This window comes from Coregonus clupeaformis, unplaced genomic scaffold, assembly GCF_020615455.1.
Source record: "Coregonus clupeaformis isolate EN_2021a unplaced genomic scaffold, ASM2061545v1 scaf0074, whole genome shotgun sequence".
In the NCBI taxonomy this organism is placed as follows: domain Eukaryota; kingdom Metazoa; phylum Chordata; class Actinopteri; order Salmoniformes; family Salmonidae; genus Coregonus; species Coregonus clupeaformis.
The window spans coordinates 692097-713375 of NW_025533529.1; the positions used below are offsets into that span (position 1 = coordinate 692097).

Consider the following 21279-nt stretch of genomic DNA (forward strand, 5'->3'; position numbering starts at 1 on the left):
GATCAAATTACTGCAATGTGATAAAAGCAAATATATTGTGAGTAGAACATTTGATGCTCAATTTCCTTTGTAAAATTGTTTGTGTATGCTGTTGTTCTTTTCAGCAACAAGTACGCAAATAGACGTGGCATCGTCATAGCCAATAGAATGTCGAAAGATGGCTGGTAGGCGTGGTGGTGTCTGCCAATTTTGCCGCGAAAGTTTGGCATGTTTTTGTGTCTGACAACTCGACTAAAGCAGTTAGATTTTTATTCTGTCGTTGGCAGTCGCGAACATTCATTAGTTACCGGAAATGGAAAAAGAAATGTTTACTAAACTTGCATCTAAAATGGGTATAACCTCTGCAAGAATTCTACGGTGAGTCTGTAAAACGATAATATTAGCTAGCTTGTATACTTGAGACGGGACCATCGTCCAATTAAAATGTACCATTGACTTTAGGTAGCTACAGGAGCTAGCTAGCTAATCTGCTTGCCAACAGCTGCTATTATTCAGCTGCTTGATATCGTTTCCTAAACTCTTGTTTGTATCAACATTACAGCCAAGCAGAGGAGTACGTGCGGTTATCCCTGGTTAAATGCACAGGACTCGGAAATACGACGGGTACAAGTAAAGCAGTAATATGCCTAGAGCTGGCAGCAACGTCAATGAAGTTACCCCTGGACAAAGTACGTTTTTTTGTATTAGCTTTGTGATGACAAGGCACCTCACCTGTTAATCAAATAACTAAATGTCCTGGTAATGCTCAGCAAACGTGCCCTATGAACTGGTTTTGTGCTATTTCTTCAGGAATATGCCGTGAAATTATCCGGGTTGAACAAGAAACAGTATCAAAGCACTCTGAAGGCCATAGAATGCATGCTTGGCCTTGAGTCTCACCTGGGCCTCCGAGACCTTGCTGTTCAGTTTGGGTGCATGGATGCAGTCAAAATAGCAACCCAAATATTAGAACGGTGAGAGCTTGAAGAGTAGCCTACATCTGGCCAACACATAACCATTCTTCAAATATTTTGTAAGGTGCAATATTCAGCAAGTCTTATACATCTTTCCCGAATAAGACACCGTCCCAAATATCATAACATTGGTCAATGTAAATGTGTTAATTTAATATGATTAATTCATGTTTGTTCCAGGTATGAAGCAAGCCTTCCTGCTGCACAGCAGAAAGATGTGGACCTGTCAAAACCCCTCTTCACTACAGCTGCTTTGAACGCTGCATGCAAGTGAGTGTTACTGTATTCTGTTTCTTTATAAACCATTCAACCTGATTTTTAATTAAACCTAATCACTATCCCCATGGACCTCTCCAGATGCTTGAAGATCAAAGTGGACAGGAAGCTGGTAGCATCATCTGGTGCTAAAAAGGGAATCTTTGACAGGCTGTGCACCCAGCTCCAGAAACTGGGACAGGACATCTGCAGTAAGTCTGCTGTCAAATGATAAAGGGGTTTGACTAACATATTGTGGGAAATTGGTGAAAGCCCAGGAAGGGCTTTTGGATTTAGAAACTTACTTCCGAGCCATAACGTTCTGTTAACTAACAATACCTTTTTCTGCGACATACGCTTCAGAAAGCGGGGGTTTGAATTATTGTGGCCTTTTTCATAGTGGCCATTTGTTGTGTAGAATTTTTACTTTCCTGGGTAAAAAGAGTATGTAGGTAATTCCTCTCTCTCTCCTTGTTGTCGTGGTTACAGCCTGGTGGGAGAGAGTGGATGTTTTTTATTTTAGGACTGAAAATCTCCCGATCAAGGATATCCCGATCGCTGCATACAACATGCCTATTACAAGAAATCTCGGAATGTTGTGGCTGAAATCATTGTCTGCTGGCGGTAGGGAGAGTGAGTTCAGGTGTGGTCCTCTCTCCCAGGGATGATCTTTAAGTATCTCTTGATTTTTCTCCCTAATAGAAGAAGCCACTCCACTGAAGAATCCAGTTAAAATGGCACAGAAAAGACAGAAAACACTCATAGAAAGTATTGAACAAAAAGAGGAAGGTAAGTGTGACCAAATAATAACTATACCAAATTCCTGATTATGTCCTGAGAAGTTTGTAACTCTTAATCTTTGCTGTAATGCGGGGTTAAAACAGTGTTAGAGGGAATATTTTGTGCAGTCTATCAAGGCCCTTTCCTCCTCTCCCTTTCAGAGGAAAATCTGCCAACATCTCAAAAACAGCTAAAAGAGGTCTCTGAGGAGAGTGCAACACAGGATTACGAAGAGTGGAAGCAAAGAATCTTGGAAAATGCCCTTAAAGCCAAACAAGCCAATGCATAAGTCCATTTGAAATGCAGTGCTGTTTATTTATTAAGAAAGAGAGATGGTCAGCTCAGCCATGACAAAAAGGGGAAAGTTCTCACGAGCTTGGGCACGTGAAAATACTGTATACAGTCCTGAGTAGTGAGGTTGGAGCACTAGTATTCTTTGCATGTGAATTCTAATACAAGTACAAGTCTGCTAATGAAGCAAATAGGAGCTCCATGTCTAAGTTACTTCAGATTTTTGGAGAAGGTTACCTGAAAAGGGTGTTTTTATTATTTTATTTTTTAATGGTTTGTTTCAACCATGGTTATTTTCTGTGATAAGCCTTACCCTTGTAAGCAGGCATGATTTTTTTGTATTCCGTACAGTACATTGACTTGTCTGCCACTTAGTGGCCGTGTATGAGACCTACTGTAAGAATTATGCTATGCTGTTGCTGGTCAATGTGTTGGATTTGTACAGTTAAGATTAACATTCTGTGGTGTTTTAAAACGGCTAATTACAATTTCCCTCATTTTATAAAATCACAATTTATGGTGGATGATAGACAGTCTTAACATTTGGCAGCTGGCATTATCAACTGTTTTTATGAAGACTGACCTTGGACAGACAATATTGAGTACCACAGTATGAGTCGGAAATGGTTCCAATCGTTTATTCACCATTAATTTTTCCATCGGGGATTTTAGAACTACTTCATATAAGGTCTGTGTTTCTTGTAGGCTTACCCTGGTGTGACGTTTTGATAACCACACAAATCTCTCTAAGACAAGGTAACTTTGATCAATAATAAGCATTATGAATTTGTGAGTAAATTGAGGCGAATATATTGATAACTCACCTTGTACGAGAGAATTACATGGCTATCAAAACATCATGCCAAGGTAAGCCTACACCAAACACAATTAATTAGATTTTTTGTAAAATTCACCATGTTAAAAATGAATGGCAGAAACTATTGGAACCGTTTCTGTGTTTGTATAGGTTTTATGACGCTTCCACTGTGCCAGACTATTGACAATGGTAAAAGACAGTTTCCTTTTGCAGCTTCTCTTATTTTAATAAATTAACATTTATAGTCATATTGAGTTATTCTTGCTGAGTTCAAGTGGAGGTGGGGACACTGTCATAAAATAATGCTATATGGGAACACCGTACAGTCAGTTGGGATGTGTAGCATGCAAACAAGTGGCACATTCAAAGCCTTCATAGAAGGAAAGATTGACAAGACAAGGTCATCTGTGTGATTGTGAAGATTCACTTACCATATTAAATAAACCAAAAAAGAAAGCCTTGTGAATGTGTCATTGTGACTTCAACTTGATGTGCAGAAAATGGTACATTCAGCAAAGCAGTTCAAACATGTAAGATTTGTCATTAAATAAACAATTACACCAAAGTAAGTAGTAGGCTACCAGCTTGAAGCGCACTGTGAGCCCTGTGTAATTTAGTAATCACTAACATCACCCACAGGAAGACTGTACAAAGTTATTAGAATACTGCAGTACATTTCAATCGATGTCCATCATTGTAATTTGCATACCAACGCCGGACACTGTGTTGCAGATCACGTCCTGTTCTGTTGCCTCAGTCCAACTAGCAAAATGGCAGGAATGCCTGCCATGGAGGTGCAGCACGGCAGCAATACACGTGAGGCACAACTACCCAGTCTTTGATAGCAGTCTTCTCAATGCTATACAGTGTTTATTGGATGATTCTGGCGAAACCTCTTCAGCCTATTGGCTGCAGCAACCACATAGAAGTGTTTCTGCAAGGAAGTAGAATAATTGAATTTAGATGACTTTCTTATAAAAAATATTATTCAGACAATTCACTGTAACACAGATGCAATGTGTAGACCTATGAAGGGATGCATGGGAACATGCGTAACGGGCTTCAGTCCTCACCTTCCACTGTTTATGAGCTGCCAGGTAGCGCTGGAGCTTGACTTGGGACTTGAGCCGCACCTGGTGTAATTTGGCTTTATCCTCCAGATTGTTCAACCAGGCATGCTTCATGCAGCCAGTTGCACTGAGTCGACTGCTACAATACAGACCCAGGATAGGGGTATCAATACACACAGGTCTACGGCCCAAATGGACATTCATCAAGATAATTGGTTAACTATAATTCTAAACTGTGATACAACTTCCAAAACCGTATTTCCACTTTCTGTTTCTAAACGGAGTTTTCAGTGCCGCTGCCTTTATGGGGTGAAAACATTCTCCGTAACCCATGCCTCATCTAATGCTGGTAGCCTGTCATGAAATAGCTGCTGCTAAAAGCAGAGATGTACCCATTCCTTGGAAAGAAAAGTAGCCTACAGACAGAGGCTAATGATGAACACACCATGATCCTCTTCACCATGGCTGATAGTGGGTGTGGGGGTGAATAACACACAACTGAGTGCCCCAATTAGGAATGACCAGGTCATTAATGGTGACACAGCACAGAAAGAACAACAAGGTCCCAAATATTGACAATGTGCCTGTTGCCATCTGCAATCCGGGCTGTCGTTGTTTCCTGCCAGCTGACCACTCAGTGAACAGTCCAGTGTGGGAGCACACACAACTCACTCAGGCCCTGGCAGTGTAGTTTGTTTTTAATGTGACTCAAATGTGCTACATTCTAGTGACCTTCTATATCCTGTTTACTCAACTCATTTGGATTTCATGGCACATATTCAAATAACCCATTTAGACAAATGGCAAAATGAACCATCAACAGTCTGATTGTGATTCAGTGGCAATGAGGTGCATTCAGTTGGAATATACCTGCCTTACGCAAACAATAGGCCTTTTCATTTTACTAAATGAGATGGTGCTATGGCCATGAATTTGGAGGACAAAGAGGGGAAAACAATATAGATGAATAGAACATGAATTATAAGGAAGATATGGAATACCATTTAGTTGGAATCAGCAGTCTGGTAACAAAGTCCTTAGCTTCCTCTGAGACATTCTCAAATGCCTCTGAATCAAAATCCCAGTTGGCATGAAGGATGTTGTTCATAGTCTCTGCATCGTTGTCCCCCAGGAATGGAGACAGTCCACTCAGACTAATAAAACAGTGAGATATTCTTGGTTAGTCACATTTTCATATAGTCCTCATGAGAAAGAAAGACAAATCATTCATCAAAGTCATGATGCTACAGAGAGCTCTGCCTCAGTGCCCTGGAATGAAAAGTATGGGCCAGGTATGTAAATACAAAGTTTGAGACTGTGAATCTTAGACCCATACCACACTTCAACACAAAGACTGTGGGCAATGGTTACAAAAGAGCAGATGTGCGTGTCACGTTCCAGAGAAATTGAAACAAAGCACACTCACATACCGATGCTTACTCTAAATATAATATAATAATTCAATTAGCACCATGGATCCCTGGGTAGTGCTAGGTATTCAGGCAAGCTGGCTGCATAGAGTGGGACAGTCACACATTCTTATTTTGGGCGAACCCTCCTAAATCTCCTTAGACAGCTGTCAGGTTATTAGCATTAATTGAATCTACCAGGTCCTGAGAAAAGCCAGGCCGCCACTGGGATGCACACAGTTCATTCAGGGCCATGGTTGAGGCTGACAGGCAACATTGCGAGGGGGCAGCAGTGGGTATGAATTTAGTCATAGCTGAACAGTGTGCTAGTGTGAGTGACAAGAGACAAACATGCGTTTATAGATGGATGGCAAGCATGTTTCCAGTGGCTAGGATACCATTGGTTGACCCTTTACAATAGATCAGATCCTCATGTTACACCAGAGGAGGCTGGTGGGAGGAGCTATAGGAGGACGGACTCAGTGTAATGGCTGGAATGGAATTTATGGAACGGAGTCAAGCACGATGTTTCCATATGTTTGATGTTTGATACCGTTCCATTTATTTCATTCCAGCCATTACAATGAGCCTGTCCTTCTATAACTCCTCCCACCAGCTTCCACTGTGTTACAAGGTATGACTGATGCTGCTGCCTAGCAGAGGTGTGTGGTGAGTGTATTTGTCAAGCGGAGGTGTTTCACTGTGTGTGTGTGTGTGTGTGTGTGTGTGATATATGTGTGTGTGTGTGTGTGTGTGTGTGTGTGTGGTGATACTCACAGCATATAAGTAATGACTCCCACACTCCACATGTCCGTTGGGAATGAGACAAAGTCGTAGTTGACCACCTCAGGAGCCAGAAATTCTGGGGTGCCAAAATTGACCTTTAGTTTCTCTCTGGGTCTGTACCTGATGGGAGACAAGCACATCTGAACTATGGCATCATAAAGGTCTCACGTCTTACAACAGAGCGTCATGGGTGGAGACTCAGATTTACAGAGATGGCCTACTTTTTACCAAGTGGTCTACTGGGTGACTGTTACCATAGCTACCTCATTGGCTACTCAATTCAGGATGATGGAAAAAGGGGGATGTCAATAGATGAGATTTGTAGATTAATACAGTTCTTGTCACTGAATGGAGAAAATACTGAGAAACGTACTTTCTGGCCAGACCAAAGTCTATTATCTTGATCTGGTTCCCTGTGGAGTTGACACAAAGAATGTTCTCTGGCTGAGAGAAAATAAGGAGAGCATGTAAGAATTCTCACACCAGGGTGATATGTAATATAATTAAAATCCATGTAAACTAACAAGTCTTGCAATATATTCTATGTATAGTATATTACTTTTACCTTGAGGTCTAAATGGAGAATGTATTGCTGATGGAGGTACTGTACCCCCTCACAGATCTGTCTCATAAACACGATGGCATCCAGCTCTGTCAGCTGGAAGTTCTCATCAACGATCCGGTCAAACAACTCGCCACCTTCCACACTGCAGAGACAGGGAGCTGGTCAGTGCTGTAAAAGTGATATTGTGCTATTGTGCAAAGAAGAGCTGAGGAAATTGAGTGGCATAGAGGTTAATTCTACTAAAACAATGCTTTATAGCCTGGAACAGTATTTGCCGTCCCAAATGAAATGCAGATAGGTGCTATTAGAGTTGCAATTTCTAAATACTGACTTAATGAGAATAATGACTTACTACTCCATAATAAGTGTAAGGTTTGTCCGTGACTCAAAGGCATCATAAAGCTGAATCAGATTCACGTGGTTTAGTTGGTTCATCACCCCAATTTCATTCTTCACTTCATCCTTTGTTACCCGTTGGGAGGAGAGAGAGAGAGAGGGAGAGGGAGAGGGAGAGGGAGAGAGGGAGAGAGGGAGAGAGAGAGAGAGAGAGAGAGAGAGAGAGAGAGAGAGAGAGAGAGAGAGAGAGAGAGAGAGAGAGAGAGAGAGAGAGAGAGAGAGAGAGAGAGAGAGAGAGAGAGAGAGAGAGAGAGAGAGAGAGAGAGAGAGAGAGAGAGAGAGAGAGAGAGAGAGAGAATAAGGAAATAAGAGAAGAGAGAATAGGAAGTGACTCAACTTCAGCAAAAGGAAAATCACAATCTATCATCAACATCTAACCAGTCTGGATGGTGCTTATACACATACCAATTATATGTACTGCTGAGCAAAAAGAACATTAAGGCTTGTCTCATTTTTGCCAGAAAACATATTGATGATCCCCAAGACCTTTGGGAAAATACTATGTGGACTGATGAGACAAAAGTTAAACATTTTGGAAGGTGTGTGTCCCATTACATCTGGTGTAAAAGTAACACCGCATTTCAGAAAAAGAACATCATACCAACAGTCAAATATGTTCTGGGCCTGTTTTGCTGCTTCAGGACCTGGAAGACTTGCTGTGATAAATGGAACCATGAATTCTGCTGTCTACCAAAAAATCCTGAAGGAGAATGTCCGGCCATCTGTTTGTGACCTCAAGCTGAAGCAAACTTGGGTTCTGCAGCAGGACAATGATCCAAAACACACCAGCAAGTCCACCTCTGAATGGCTGAAGAAAAACTAAATGAAGACTTTGGAGTGGCCTAGTCAAAGTCCTGACCTGAATCCTATTGAGATGCTGTGGCATGACCTTAAAAAGGCAGTTCATGCTCGAAAACCCTCCAATGTGGCTGAATTACAACAATTCTGAAAAGATGAGTGGGCCAAAATTCCTCCACAGGGCTGTAAAAGACTCATTGCAAGTTATCGCAAACAATTGATTGCAGTTGTTGCTGCTAAGGGTGGCCCAACCAGTTATTAGGTTGTAGGGGGCAATTACTTTTTCACACAGGGCCATGTAGGTTTGGATTTTGTTTTCCCTTAATAATAACAACCTTCATTTCAAAACTGCATTTTGTGTTTACTTGTGTTATCTTTGACTAATATTTACATTTGTTTGATGATCTGAAACATTTAAGTGTGACAAACATGCAAACACATAAGAAATCAGGAAGGGGGCAAACACTTTTTCACACCACTGTATATGGCACCTTACCTTAAACACATTCATTGAACAATGTATTATGCAGACCTGGGTTCAAATCAATGATGTATATAAACCCTGGATTGCTGATGCTATGTATTGGCCATTGAGAGGCTTTGAAGCCACCAGTCAGCCATATTGGCACTCCCCAGTAGGCACAATCCTCCATAGGAAATTAATGGAATTCTACAGTATTTCAATTAAATGTTCAAGGTCCAAATTAAATGTATTTAAGTATTTTTGTTGTTGTGGTGGGGACAGTAACATTAGTAACCTAAAAAAAATTATACTATAATTTAAAAGTATACATTAAGGTGTCTGTAATAGAATAAATGTGGCAAAAATGAATGTAGACATTAATAAATGCATTCCTATAGCTTCCAAAATATTTTTTACAATGGTGGGGGAGTGCCAAGATGGAGGCTTGGTGGCTTCAACACAGCGTAATGTGGCCCCGATCATCTACTTATATTGGAATTATTTTAAAGTATTTTCAAATAATTTCCTATAAATAGCCTACTATTTAAAAGTATTTTCAAATACTTATTTCCAAATACATTATTTCAAATACGTAACCGACCTGGGTTAAATGCATGGGAGTGTACATGTATTTGAGTCAGTGTATTTGACTATTTTCAAATACATTCCAATATTCAAAAAAATCGAAATAAAAAGTTATTTGAAAGTAATTGAAATACCCCCAAAATTATTTGAACCCTGGTATTATTCCAGTAAGAAACAAATAAAAAGTGGATATTTCTGATATGTATGAGTACATAAGAGCCATTTGCCATTCTGATCAAACAGAAACTCTGAAATCACATGTAATTACCTCTGAACAAAATTACTACATCACATATTGGACATAAGAAACATCATACTTTGCTCAGTGTATGGCTGAGTGTCTCAGATTCTACTCCCAAAGCTACGTTTTTGATTGATTAAGAAATACATTATTAATCACAAATTCAATACCAGCTTTCTGTACCAGCTTTCTGTGGTACTCATTCAATGTGTCAATAAAGGCAAGGTCAGAAGAGATGCCAAAGTTACATAATTAAAAAGGTGCTTATAAAGATAGTGTGGTGATTAGCAGGTGTAATAGGAGTCACATGTTGAAGGCTAAGGATGTGATATGAATCTCGACGGGAGCCGTGATGGATTTGGTGTAAGAGAAGAGACACAGGTGCATGCTGTGTGCGTTCTCAGAGAGTGTGTGTCTGTGAATGTCAAAGAGAAATGGAGAGAGTAAGAATAGAAAATGTAAATATATGTTCTTTAAAGGTGCAATATGCAGAAATCAACCATTTCCTGGTTGCTAAAATTGTAATAGTTCGCCTAATTTCAGTTTATGTGACAAAACAAGCAATGCAGAGTGTACAATCATTGTACCATCTAAACTGCTGTGAAATATATTTTCAATAACCAAAAATATTGTATTTTCAGCTGTTTGAAGCTGGTTTACAGAGCCAAAATTAAAAATGAAACTTACGAACGGGAAGCATAGAAATAGCTTCTTATGCCGTGTGTACACTACACAACTTTCAAAATCCAAACATCGCTGAACCTCTCACATTAAACAACCGTCTTTCCTGTGGTTATTTGTCTTGCACACTAACCGATCTGGCACAGACGGGGTGTCACACACTACAAGATTCTTCACTTGGTTGTCAGGATTCTCGATACCACCACGCTGTCTCGTGAAAACAATGACGTGATGATGTGATTAGATTGTTAATGTAGCTAGAACGAGCTGTGGCTCAAAGCAGCCTCAAAAAAGGTTTCAGTCAGACATTCACGCTTGCCATACAGAGTTGAAATTTGTAGCCAACATTTTGAATTGAATAACATTGCTTCTGAACTTCATAGCTGTAACGATTTGACACTTTGGCTTTGGTTAAAGACAGGTACAAATGCGTACTATGCCAGCAGCGTACCACCCTGCATCCCGCTGCTGGCTTGCCTCTGAAGCTAAGCAGGGTTGGTCCTGGTTGGTCCCTGGATGGGATACCAGATGCTGCTGGAAGTGGTGTTGGAGGGCCTGTAGGAGGCACTCTTCTCTCTGATCTAAAAATATATCCCAATGCCCCAGGGCAGTTATTGGGGACATTGCCCTGTGTTGGGTGCCGTCTTTCGGATGGGATGTTAAACAGGTGTCCTGACTCTCTGTAGTCACTAAAGATCCCATGGCACTTATTGTAAGAGTAGGGGTGTTAACCCCGGTATCCTGGCTAAATTCCCAATCTGGCCCTCATCCCATCATGGCCACCTAATCATCCCCAGCCTCCAATTGGCTCATTCATCCCCCTTCCTCTCCGTTGTAACCATTCCCCAGGTCGTTGCTGTAAATGAGAATGTGTTCTCAGTCAACTTACCTGGTAAAATAAGGGATAAATAAATAAAATACTAGTAGTCATTGCTCCTGCTTGAGAGTCTACACATTCTGGGTAATGCAAAACAACGTCATCATCTCATTGGCTATTGCTGATCACCGTTCTCAAAACTTGTCATAGCACAGCTCACACTACAAGAGAATTGCAGATTTTGTACCGATAAAATCAAACGTTTGAAAATATCGGGACAGCTCAAAGACGAGATCGGTAGCCCTCAGATTGTGTCTCTGACCCACTCACATTAAATGAGAGTCGGTGACGGCCGCACGCCCCGAGTAGGCAACGACATGGGGATTTTGGCTCTGATCTCAAACTTGCCTGGGACAGCTAAATCAGGACCAAAATCGTGTAGTGTACACCCGGCTTTAAACTTGATTTCAATGAAAATAACAGATCTATAACTCAGATTTCTATGTGAATTTGGTCGGGTCACCCAAAAAGTTACATGTTGCAGCTTTAACTTTGTTGCATAGTTTTTGAGGTAGAGAGAGAGCGAGAGATAGTATGCATGTGTGTGTGTGTGTACGCGTTTGTACGTGTGAGTATCTCTTTAAGCTGCGGCAGGAGAATTGCTCACATATAACCTCATAAATAAACTTCACAGGAACATAGAGAGAGGTCAGGGTTGGAGTCAGAGAGAGGAGGGGTATAAAGACCACAGGTCTGTTGTAGTATATCCACTTACTCTCTCCCTCATTCCTTTGACTTTGATCAACTTCGCAGCGAGGATTAGGCCCGACGACAGCTCTGCACACTTATGGACCTGCCCAAAACGTCCCCTGTGGAAACAAGGACAGTTATGAGTGCATAGATACTTTACATACATGCTAAAGAGACAGGTGTGAACACAAATATTTGTTCATAGACAATTATGAACATACATACACCCTAGCCGCGCAGGCACAGACTCTCAGCGCGGTATTCTCGGAATCTGTGCCTCAGGTTACAACCTTTAAAATGCGAGAACTCAAGGCTACATACACCCCGACAAAGGCACCAAAGAGCACAGCACAGACCCACAAGCAGTCAACCTTGAGGAGTATCCTTTGCGTTGACCTCGGTCAGGGCTTTGCAGACATACTCCAAGGACCTGTTTTTCTCCTCTGGTTTCATTGGAAGTATATCATCATCCGCCACACATGGAGAGTTTACTAAGCCAACTTCTTTATGTAGCGAGAGAGCGCCTCTACTCTACATGGAACATGGACATTCAAAAAAGCCCCTATGCAAATGGTCACTCAACACTTGCCCAAAATAAACCCTGTCCATGACAAGCATGAAAGAAGCCAGTGCTTATTTGCAGACTATGTGGGGGATTAGCCCTGTCTGTGTTGCCAGTTGTTCAGCTCTGCTGCTGATATGTACTATCTCTTCCTGCTTTGGCCATCGCCTGCTATCATGCTATACTGCACAGTCTGTCAGTCCGCTAACCCTGTTTATCTGCTAATGCTGCACCTGGTTACTGCTGCTGCAGCAAGCTGCTCTTCTTGTGTTTTCTACATCACTATTTTCAGCCAATATCATTGGGTAGATGCCAATGGTAACCCTCACTTACAGTAAGTCTGTTGTGTTTGGAGGGTAACAATAGGGGGCATAATATATGCAACACCTCAGTCTTTCTATACGGTAAACACATTCTCGCTGCCCTTAAGAATTAGGACTCACCCTCCAAGAACCTCGTTAGGCTTTACAGCGTAATAAGAGCCCATCGGGACTTGCTTGGCACTCACAATACGGTGCTCAAAGGGAGCAGGTAAGGGTGGGCAGTCATCTGGAAAGGAAGAGCACAGGAGCATGATTTATTATATGCTTGGTGGTATGGGTAATGATCTGTGGACTTATTGGAGGATTGACATATTTCATACTGAATTTCACCCAGTAACATACCGTTGTGCAATCCATATTGTGCTGAAAATGACATTGATATTGCCGTTCTTACCTATGACCAATAGTTGTGCATCTAGGGCTGCCGCCTGTGCAGTTGCTGTAGAGTTTTTAACAACTAAAGAGGGAGTTGGCTGAGGGACAACTGGTTTTGCTGAGTTTTTCACTGTCTCAGACTCTGGTTGAGGTGGAACTGGTTTGTGCTGCTCTGTGGCTGCCACAGGCTTAGTCTGGACCTGAGGGACAATCATTACTGGCTCTGGCTCCGGTTTGGTGACCACATTCAGTGGGCTTGCTAGCGCACTGCTGTACGGGGTTGGTGGTGTTACAATGATAACAGGTTCCTGAGGACTGACTGCAGCATTTGTAAAGTATTCTTTGGGGAGAGTGTCCTCCTTGGAAGGAAGAGGAACACTTTCAGTGGCCTGCTCCGGCCGTTGCTCCGGCGGTTGCTCCTCAGTGGTGGAGGAAGGTGGCTCAGATGCAGTGGGTTCTGGACCTTGTGGAACCTCTGTCTCCTTGACTTTGCTGTACTGACTGTCTAACTCACTGCCCACCGAAATCCTAGTCACATCAGGAGTCCTAGCAGCACAGGAACATTACAAAACAGTCAATGTTTGAACAATGCATAGACTTACACTTTTCTTCTGTAGCTCAGCTGGTAGAGCACGGCGCTTGTAACGCCAAGGTAGTGGGTTCGATCCCCGGGACCACCCATACACAAAAAAACAAACATGTATGCACGCATGACTGTAAGTCGCTTTGGATAAAAGCGTCTGCTAAATGGCATATTATTATTATTATATTATAATTAAACAGAATATATATGTAACTAATGAAACCAATGTGACAGCAATATATTAGATTCAATTTTAGATTAGATTGTGTTTATTAGTCACACGTACAGGGACACAGATGTAATTGTAGGGCACAGTGAAAATATTATGCTCCGGGCTCCAACAGTGCAGGTCAAAATATGGATAATAACAATATGAGTTATGGGCTATGAGTAGTGACAGATGCTGATTCTCATGTTAAGTACCCCCATTCTTGAAATGCCACTTATAGTAGGCATGTAAAAATGGGAAACAACGGAAGGGCCCTTTGATGTTCTGTATTCCCTTTAGCATGTACCTCATGTTGCTCACCCTACTCAGTGTGAGAGCCCACTGGCACTTGAGACCCTTTCATTAGAAACATGAAAAGGCAGCAGTGGGGTTTAGCTTGAGGATCATTTAGTATATCCACATTTCTAGCCGAAAGTGTAGGTCAGTGAGTGCATGTTCTTTGTTGGATCTCTTTGATGACAATTAATGTCAACTCAACAGTACGGTTGAAATATATATGGCAAATAGAAAATCCTATATGGATGGTGTTAAGAGATAGATGGGAGGTGTTGAATGGAGTTGAAGGATGGGACTAATAACTAATAACAACAAATAATAACAAGATAACTAATAATGTAAGCATGCTGTGTCCATAATAAGTATATAGGTTGTATGTTGGGAGCTTTTGAGAAAGAGCACAGTTAGAAAGATATTGCATATAGAAGCAAACCGGATGGACATCATGAAAATGATCGGAGAGGTTGAGAGTAGAAGAAGTTCAGGAGCAAAAACAAATAAAATAGAATTATTGGAAAATTGACTGTGTCCATAAGGTGTAGATAGTAAGTATAGGCTGGAAGTAGAGGCCTGGGCATTGTTGTTCACTAATTTACCCCAAGTAGGGAAAGGATGGCGGGGTTGAAAAGTAATAAAGGGGAGTATATATATAAAAAACATGGGGGATTGGAAGTGATGCAGACAATTACAATGATGGAAGTTACAATCTATCTGCAATATTAAGCTGATCTACCCCCAAAAAAAAGAATTTAAAAAAAGAATAATACAATTTAATTAAAACAAATAAAAAAAACTCAACAGGTCCACCTGTCACACTTTTCATAACCCTGTTGGGAGTAATGGTGCTGCCATTAAAAAAATAAAAAAATAATAACTTAATAACAAGAGAGATTTCACTTTGGATAACTGGCATATTCTATTGGTTATGAATCAGTCAGCCTACCTCCTCAGCTCAGAGAGCACTTCGATGGTGACCTCCTCCTGAGCTACGACCACATCAGGGGCGAAGGTCTGGACTCTGGTGGGCTCTCTGCTCTTTAAGGTGACCTCTTTGGGCTTGCGAGATCCTTTACTACCCCAATCACTATTGGTAGATGGGAATAAGGCCTCGTCCACTGCAGGGCCCTCTGTGAGAGCTTCTGATAACCTGCAGGGATCAGGCTCAGGAGGAGTTGGGACTTCCACTCCATGGTCTGTGGCCTTCGCTTCCTCTACAGGGAGCTTTACTGCCTGCTGGTCACCTGTGGGAGAACAACAACAGATATACCAGAAGGAATTACTTCAATGAATCACTCATTAGCTTATGGAATCCCCACCCACTCACATTAACTTTGCAGAAAACATCCAGGCAATGCCTTAAGTTGTCAGTAACTGGTCAACATTGACTGAAAGTACCTTAAAATGCATTTGATGTGAGAAAAGTGATGTATAAATAATGTTTGATTGATTAATTAATTGATTGATTGATTGAAAAACATTAACTGAAAAATATGTATCAATGCCAACAGATAACACAGAGACAAGTCCAGCTTACCTCTGGTGATATGTAAGCCCTCCTCCTGGACCTGTGTCCCCTGGTCGCAAAGAGTGACTTTAGGCTTTGCGCTGCTATCTTCTGATTTAGTTTTCTGAGTGAAGAGAACATCCTTCATACATATTGTTGCTTACTACTTTATCACAATCAGGTTTAACAATCATTCTACCTCCAATGTTGTATAGTAGCTCTATTCCAGGAGTATTTATGACATGAAGTTTGAACAAGATAAACCACATATAGCAAACAGGATAAATAAAAAAGTTAAAAGCTGAAATATCTTATCTAAATGTTTGTTCACATCCACTCATCACCACATTGCCAATAGGCATGGACTTGAGGCATGGAGTATGATTGAGGCATGGTCTTTTTAGTATTAATGATGAACTGGTGTGGCATATTTGAAATGACAACACATAACTGATAACAGATGCCTACTGGGCCGACCCAGCTGGACTTATTTGTTTACACTAAGCCATGAGTAACTGGGAGATGCCAGCAGTGGATCTGGCCTGGACGTACACCGCAGGGTCATAGCATGGGTGGGCAAGAAGCAATGCTGTTGTGATCTGTGTTCGCACGGCATACCTTACTGGCTCTCATTATAGAGTCCATCTGTCTGCCTAATACTATCAGACTATTACTAACACTAAATGAAACTACACTATCTCCACCCCAAAAAAACTCAACATTTCAATCTATTAATCAAATGTATTTTATAAAGCCCTTTTTACATCAGCAATCACAAAGTTCTTTACAGATACCGAGACTAAAACCCCTAAGAGAAAGCAATGCAGAGGCAGTAGCACAGTGGCTAGTAGCCCTTGATCATGACTCTCAGTTCCATTACATTACACATAAGAGTCATTGGACGAAGGCGTCTTCTGTAGGGAGGATTTTTGTTAAGATCTGCGACCTTATCTGTCATGTCATAATTTTCAAAAAACAGAAGGTTAAATTGTTACACACCTTTATAGGGTTAGGGTTCCCACACGGCCATTTTATGTTACAGTGCTTGTTTACGGAAAACAGACAGTAGACAGAGTGGACTACCTGTGCTAATTAGCTATCTGCATCTTCGAACAGCTGTGTGTAAACGGAAGACAGACGCCACAAACGTGTTGTCACTGGAAAATACTGTCGGCTGCAACTGTGTTAAACCGGTTAAAACAGTGTGCAGTAAGTGTGTGTATTTTGAAGTGATGTGAAAGTAGAGGATTTATGTTTCTAGACCTTTACCAAAATAGAGATTCGATTCACGTTTAGATGGAGAATTTGGCTGTTTTGGCTTCCAGAGCCAATTCGCCCTTTAAACAGAACATGTAAGGTCCTTGGAGTAAGGAGTAACGTTAGGCTCCTTTAGTCCAATATTGGGCTAAGTGGCATCTCTTCTGGCTGTACCGGGTAGAGATTTAAGAGTACTTGTGTGGCCATTAAGGCCACATTGTTTTACAATACTTATTTTGGTGCTATATCTGAGTGTTTAACACCTTTTCTGTCTTCGGAGTTAGTTATTTTAGGGGATTTGAATCTGGATTAATTTAATTTAAGAGCATATGCATTGATTTTAAACTCTCTCCTGTATTCCTAACCCTGAGTTGGCTCTAGAAAATGTATCCTCCATATTTATTCCTCTGGCAGATAAACACACCCCTTTTAAACAATTCAGAGTCAAAGATAGATCTAACTCTTGGTTTTCTTCTGAGCTATCTAAGCTCATTCCGGTGAGAAATCAGGCATGGGCCAAAGCAAGGAAAACTGACTCTGTAGTGGACTGGCAATCTTTCAGACAATTGAGAAACAGATACTATCTCGATTAAGAAAGCTAAGTCAAGCTACTTTTTAAGCTCTATCTCTGACTCTGCTGGTGATCCTTTTACATTTTGGAAAACAGTACATGCACTGAAGCGTACAAATTCCTCTTCATCCCTTCCGAAACAAGTTATGTCTGACTCTGGCATCATAACTGAGAAGATAATAGGGATAGGGATAAGTGATGCTTTTATTCACCATTTTATCTCGGCAGGCTTTTTATTTGAGAGAAATGATGGTTTAACTGACCCTGGTCAGTCAATCGACTGCTCTTCCCTCTGCCAGCCTCTAGCTGACTCGACGGTTAACCCGTCATCTTTGTTTTAATTTCAACAATTTACTATCTGTGATGTGCTAGATGCCATGCTTAAGATTGATGTAAAACAAATCTACTGCGGCTGATATGCTTGATCCATTTCTGCTGCAGCTCTCTGCCCCGCTGATTGCTGAATAATTAACCCATATTTTTTACCTGACTATTATATCTGGTACTGTCAAAGGCTTTCGAAACTGTTGATCACTCACTGCTAATTCAGAGGCTTTCCTCAATTGGCCTAGACCAGGCTGCATGTAACTGGTTAATAAATTACTTGACAGATAGAACTCAATGTGTATCTACTGATGGTGTTAAATCAGGTTTCCTGGATATTACGAAAGGTGTCCCGCAGGGGTCTGGGTCCTGTATTTTTTACTGTTTACATTAACAATATTGACTTGTCTGTAAAAAATTGAAACCTGCACTTGAATGCCAATGATACTATTGTGTATGCTATTGCCTCCACAGTTGACCAGGCTCTATCTGAACTACAGTCTGACTTCATTGTATTACAGAAAAACTTTATTGACCTGAAATTAGTATTGCAGGTAAAACTAACTATATGTTGATTACATCGTATAGCAGACACACGACTTACAGTAGTGAGTGCATACATTTTTTTACTGGTCCCCATGGGAATCAAACCCACAACCCAGGCGTTACAAATGCCATGCTCTACCAACTGAGCCACACAGGAGGAAGGATGTTTGCTAAAGCGCCTAAAAAGAACTCTGATGATGTAAGTATATGCACTTTGGATGGTGTCCATATTGATCGTGTTCCTGTTTATAAATATCTGGGCATCTGGATAGATGAAAAGCTGTCTTTTAAAAACGCATATTGATGAGTTAATTAAGATGCTGAGAATAAAAATGGGCTTCTTCTATAGAAACAGGTCCTGGCTCTCGCTAAAAAGTAGAAATCAGATTAGTCAGTCGACGTGCCTATCGGTCCTAGACTATGGCGACATCATCTATATGAACACAGCAGCCACTTCATTAAAGCCATTAGATGCAGTTTATCATTACAGGCGACAATTTTAGTACTCATCACTGCATTCTCTATTAGAAAGTTGGTTGGCCCACTTTGATGTCACGTAGGTTAATACATTGCTATGTTTTAATTTCTAAAGCCCTTTTACTAAAAGTCCCACTGTACCTAATATCTTTACTAAACTTTAGATATACGAGTTACCACACCCTGTCACGAATTCAGCCGAGGCTGCCCCTCCTCCTTGCTCGGGCAGGTTTCGGCGTTCGTCATCACCGGCTTACTAGCCGCTACCGCTCCATTTATCATCACTCCATTTGTCTTGTCTTGTCTTGTCTTGTCAATCACACACACCTGGTACTCATTCCCTCATTAGTCTTTGTATAAGTGTTCCCTCTGCCCCGTTGTCCTTTGTGAGTGATTGTTCATTGTGAGCGTGAGTGTCTCGGTTGAGCTACTCTTTCCTTGTATGTAGCCAAGGTGGATTTTTCCCTTGTGCTAGTTTCGTTTTGACGCTTGCTGCGCTTTATTCATGTACACTGAATAAACTCTGGATTTTTGTGTTTTACCTCCTGCACCTGACGCCGTCATTCACACCTCATCACAGAATCACTCACCTCTATGGAGTCAGCAGGAGAGGAGAGCATGCCTGGAATAGTCACAAAGGTCCAGGAACATTCCACTATGCTGGCCAGCTTGGGGGAAGCGATGGATCGGGTTCTTCAGGTCGTCCAACGCCTGGAGAGAAGAGGAACCGATCCGTCGAGACCAGCTGGCCAACCAGATCCAGCCACCTACATCACAGCACCCGGAGGGATCCAGATATCTCGACCACGGGCGTTCGATGGGACGCCGGCTCTATGTCAGGGATTCCTTCTCCAACTGGAGCTGTACTGCTCCAGTGTCAGGCCGGCGCCATCAGATCGAGAGCAGGTGTCCGTCCTCATTTCCTGCCTCTCGGGGAAAGCCCTGGAGTGGGCCAACACGGTTTGAGAGAAGGAGGAGCCGCGTTGGAGGACTACAGGGAGTTCGCCCACCTATTCCGGGCGGTTTTCGATCACCCGCCCGAGGGTCGAGAGGCGGGTGAGCAGCTGGTCCACTTGAGGCAGGGAACGAGGACAGTACAGGAGTTTGCGCTGGAGTTCCGGATTCTGGCAGCAGGATCTGGGTGGAACGAGCGGGCCCTGATCAACCAGTTCCGGTGCCATCTAAGGGAGGACGTCCGACGGGAGCTAGCCTGCCGTGACACCAGTTTATCTTTTACCGAACTGGTGGACATGGCCATTCGTCTGGATAACCTGCTGGCAACCAGAGGACATCCTGGAGGAGGTCTGGCCGTTCCCGCCCCGACCAACGCAGATCCAGAGCTCATGGAGCTGGGTGGTTCCGCGCACAGAGAGAGCGGAAGACGACAGCGCCAGTGCCAATCGGATGGCACGAAGGGACATTCCACCACACGATGTCGTCAGTGCTCTTTTGGGTCAGGAGGCGGCCGGCAGGGCACTCTCGCATCACCCCAGGTATTAAGCACCCACACTTGTTCAGAGCCCTCTGCTGCGCACTGTACCATACCCATATACTTCCCTGATTACATGAGAGTTCCCAAGTGTAAGGCGCTAGTAGATTCAGGCGCAGCTGGGAACTTTATGGATAAAACTTTCGCACACCACCAGGGCATTTCATTAGTTCCCCTATCCATTCCACGCCCCATCAGAGCACTTGATAGTCGACCATTAGGGTCTGGGTTGAAGAAGGAAGTCACGGTACCAGTCACCATGATCACACAGGAGACGCATTGTGAGCAGGTCACTTTTTCCATCATTGAGTCTCCTGCTTTCCCTGTGGTGTTAGGTATTCCGTGGCTAGCACTCCACACTTTCTCATGGCCGCAGAGGGTTCTCACGGGGTGGTCGTGAGAGTGTCAGGGTAGGTGTCTTGGTGTTTCCGTTGGTGCAACCACGGTGGAAAGTCCAGATGGTGCCTCCACCGTGAGCATTCCCCCCAAATACCATGATCTGGCACAAGTTTTCTCCAAGAATAAAGCAACTAAATTACCACCTCATCGGGCGGGGGATTGCGCAATAAACCTTCGGGTAGACGTTGTACCTCCAAGGAGTCATGTGTCTCCCCTGTCGCAGGCGGAGACGGAGGCTATGGAGACATACGTCACCGAGTCCCTGCGCCAGGGGTACATACGTCCCTCCACTTCACCCGCCTCCTCAAGTTTATTTTTTGTGAAGAAGAAAGACGGTGGTTTGCGCCTGTGCATTGACTATTGACCACTGAACAAGGAGACGATAAGATTTAGTTATCCTCTCCCCCTCATTCCGTCAGTGGTTGAGTCATTGCATGGAGCGCGCTTCTTCACGAAATTAGATCTCAGGAGTGCGTGCAACCTGGTGCGTATCCGAGAGGGATAAGACAGCATTCCACACAACCACAGGTCATTATGAATACCTGGTGATGCCTTACGGTTTGATGAATGCTCCATCTGTCTTCCAGTCCGTGGTGAACGCGGTGTTTCGGGAAATGCTTGGTCGCGATGTAGTGGTCTACATTGATGACATCTTGTATTCCGCTACGTGCGCCGAGCATGTGTCTCTGGTTCGCAAAGTACTGGCC

The 21279-nt window shown here is 42.5% G+C and overlaps 2 protein-coding genes across 4 annotated transcripts in view; one reads left to right on the plus strand and one right to left on the minus strand.

Annotated features, from left to right (window-relative positions):
• Positions 1-43: 43 nt before the first annotated feature.
• Positions 44-3557, plus strand: LOC121548319 (origin recognition complex subunit 6). The gene is made up of 7 exons (XM_041859751.2): positions 44-357; positions 542-668; positions 790-953; positions 1134-1223; positions 1311-1420; positions 1911-1997; positions 2150-3557. The coding sequence occupies exons 1-7, from the start codon at positions 293-295 to the stop codon at positions 2275-2277; spliced, it is 771 nt and encodes a 256-aa protein (XP_041715685.1). The 5' UTR covers positions 44-292; the 3' UTR covers positions 2278-3557.
• Positions 2279-21279, minus strand: part of LOC121548320 (myosin light chain kinase 3-like) — a 31512-nt gene continuing 12511 nt past the window's right edge. For 2 of the 3 annotated variants that reach the window (XM_045213036.1, XM_041859752.2), the window contains exons 2-13: positions 15540-15633; positions 14949-15246; positions 12937-13463; positions 12663-12768; positions 11683-11776; positions 7279-7388; positions 6927-7068; positions 6735-6805; positions 6353-6481; positions 5168-5320; positions 4170-4305; positions 2279-4030 (exon numbers count right to left, since the gene is read on the minus strand). In XM_045213036.1, the coding sequence (XP_045068971.1) occupies positions 3956-4030; positions 4170-4305; positions 5168-5320; positions 6353-6481; positions 6735-6805; positions 6927-7068; positions 7279-7388; positions 11683-11776; positions 12663-12768; positions 12937-13463; positions 14949-15246; positions 15540-15633 (1935 nt within the window). In that variant the 3' untranslated portion in view covers positions 2279-3955. The remainder of the gene's footprint in view (positions 4031-4169; positions 4306-5167; positions 5321-6352; positions 6482-6734; positions 6806-6926; positions 7069-7278; positions 7389-11682; positions 11777-12662; positions 12769-12936; positions 13464-14948; positions 15247-15539; positions 15634-21279) is intronic. The other variant, XM_045213035.1, reaches the window with a different exon arrangement.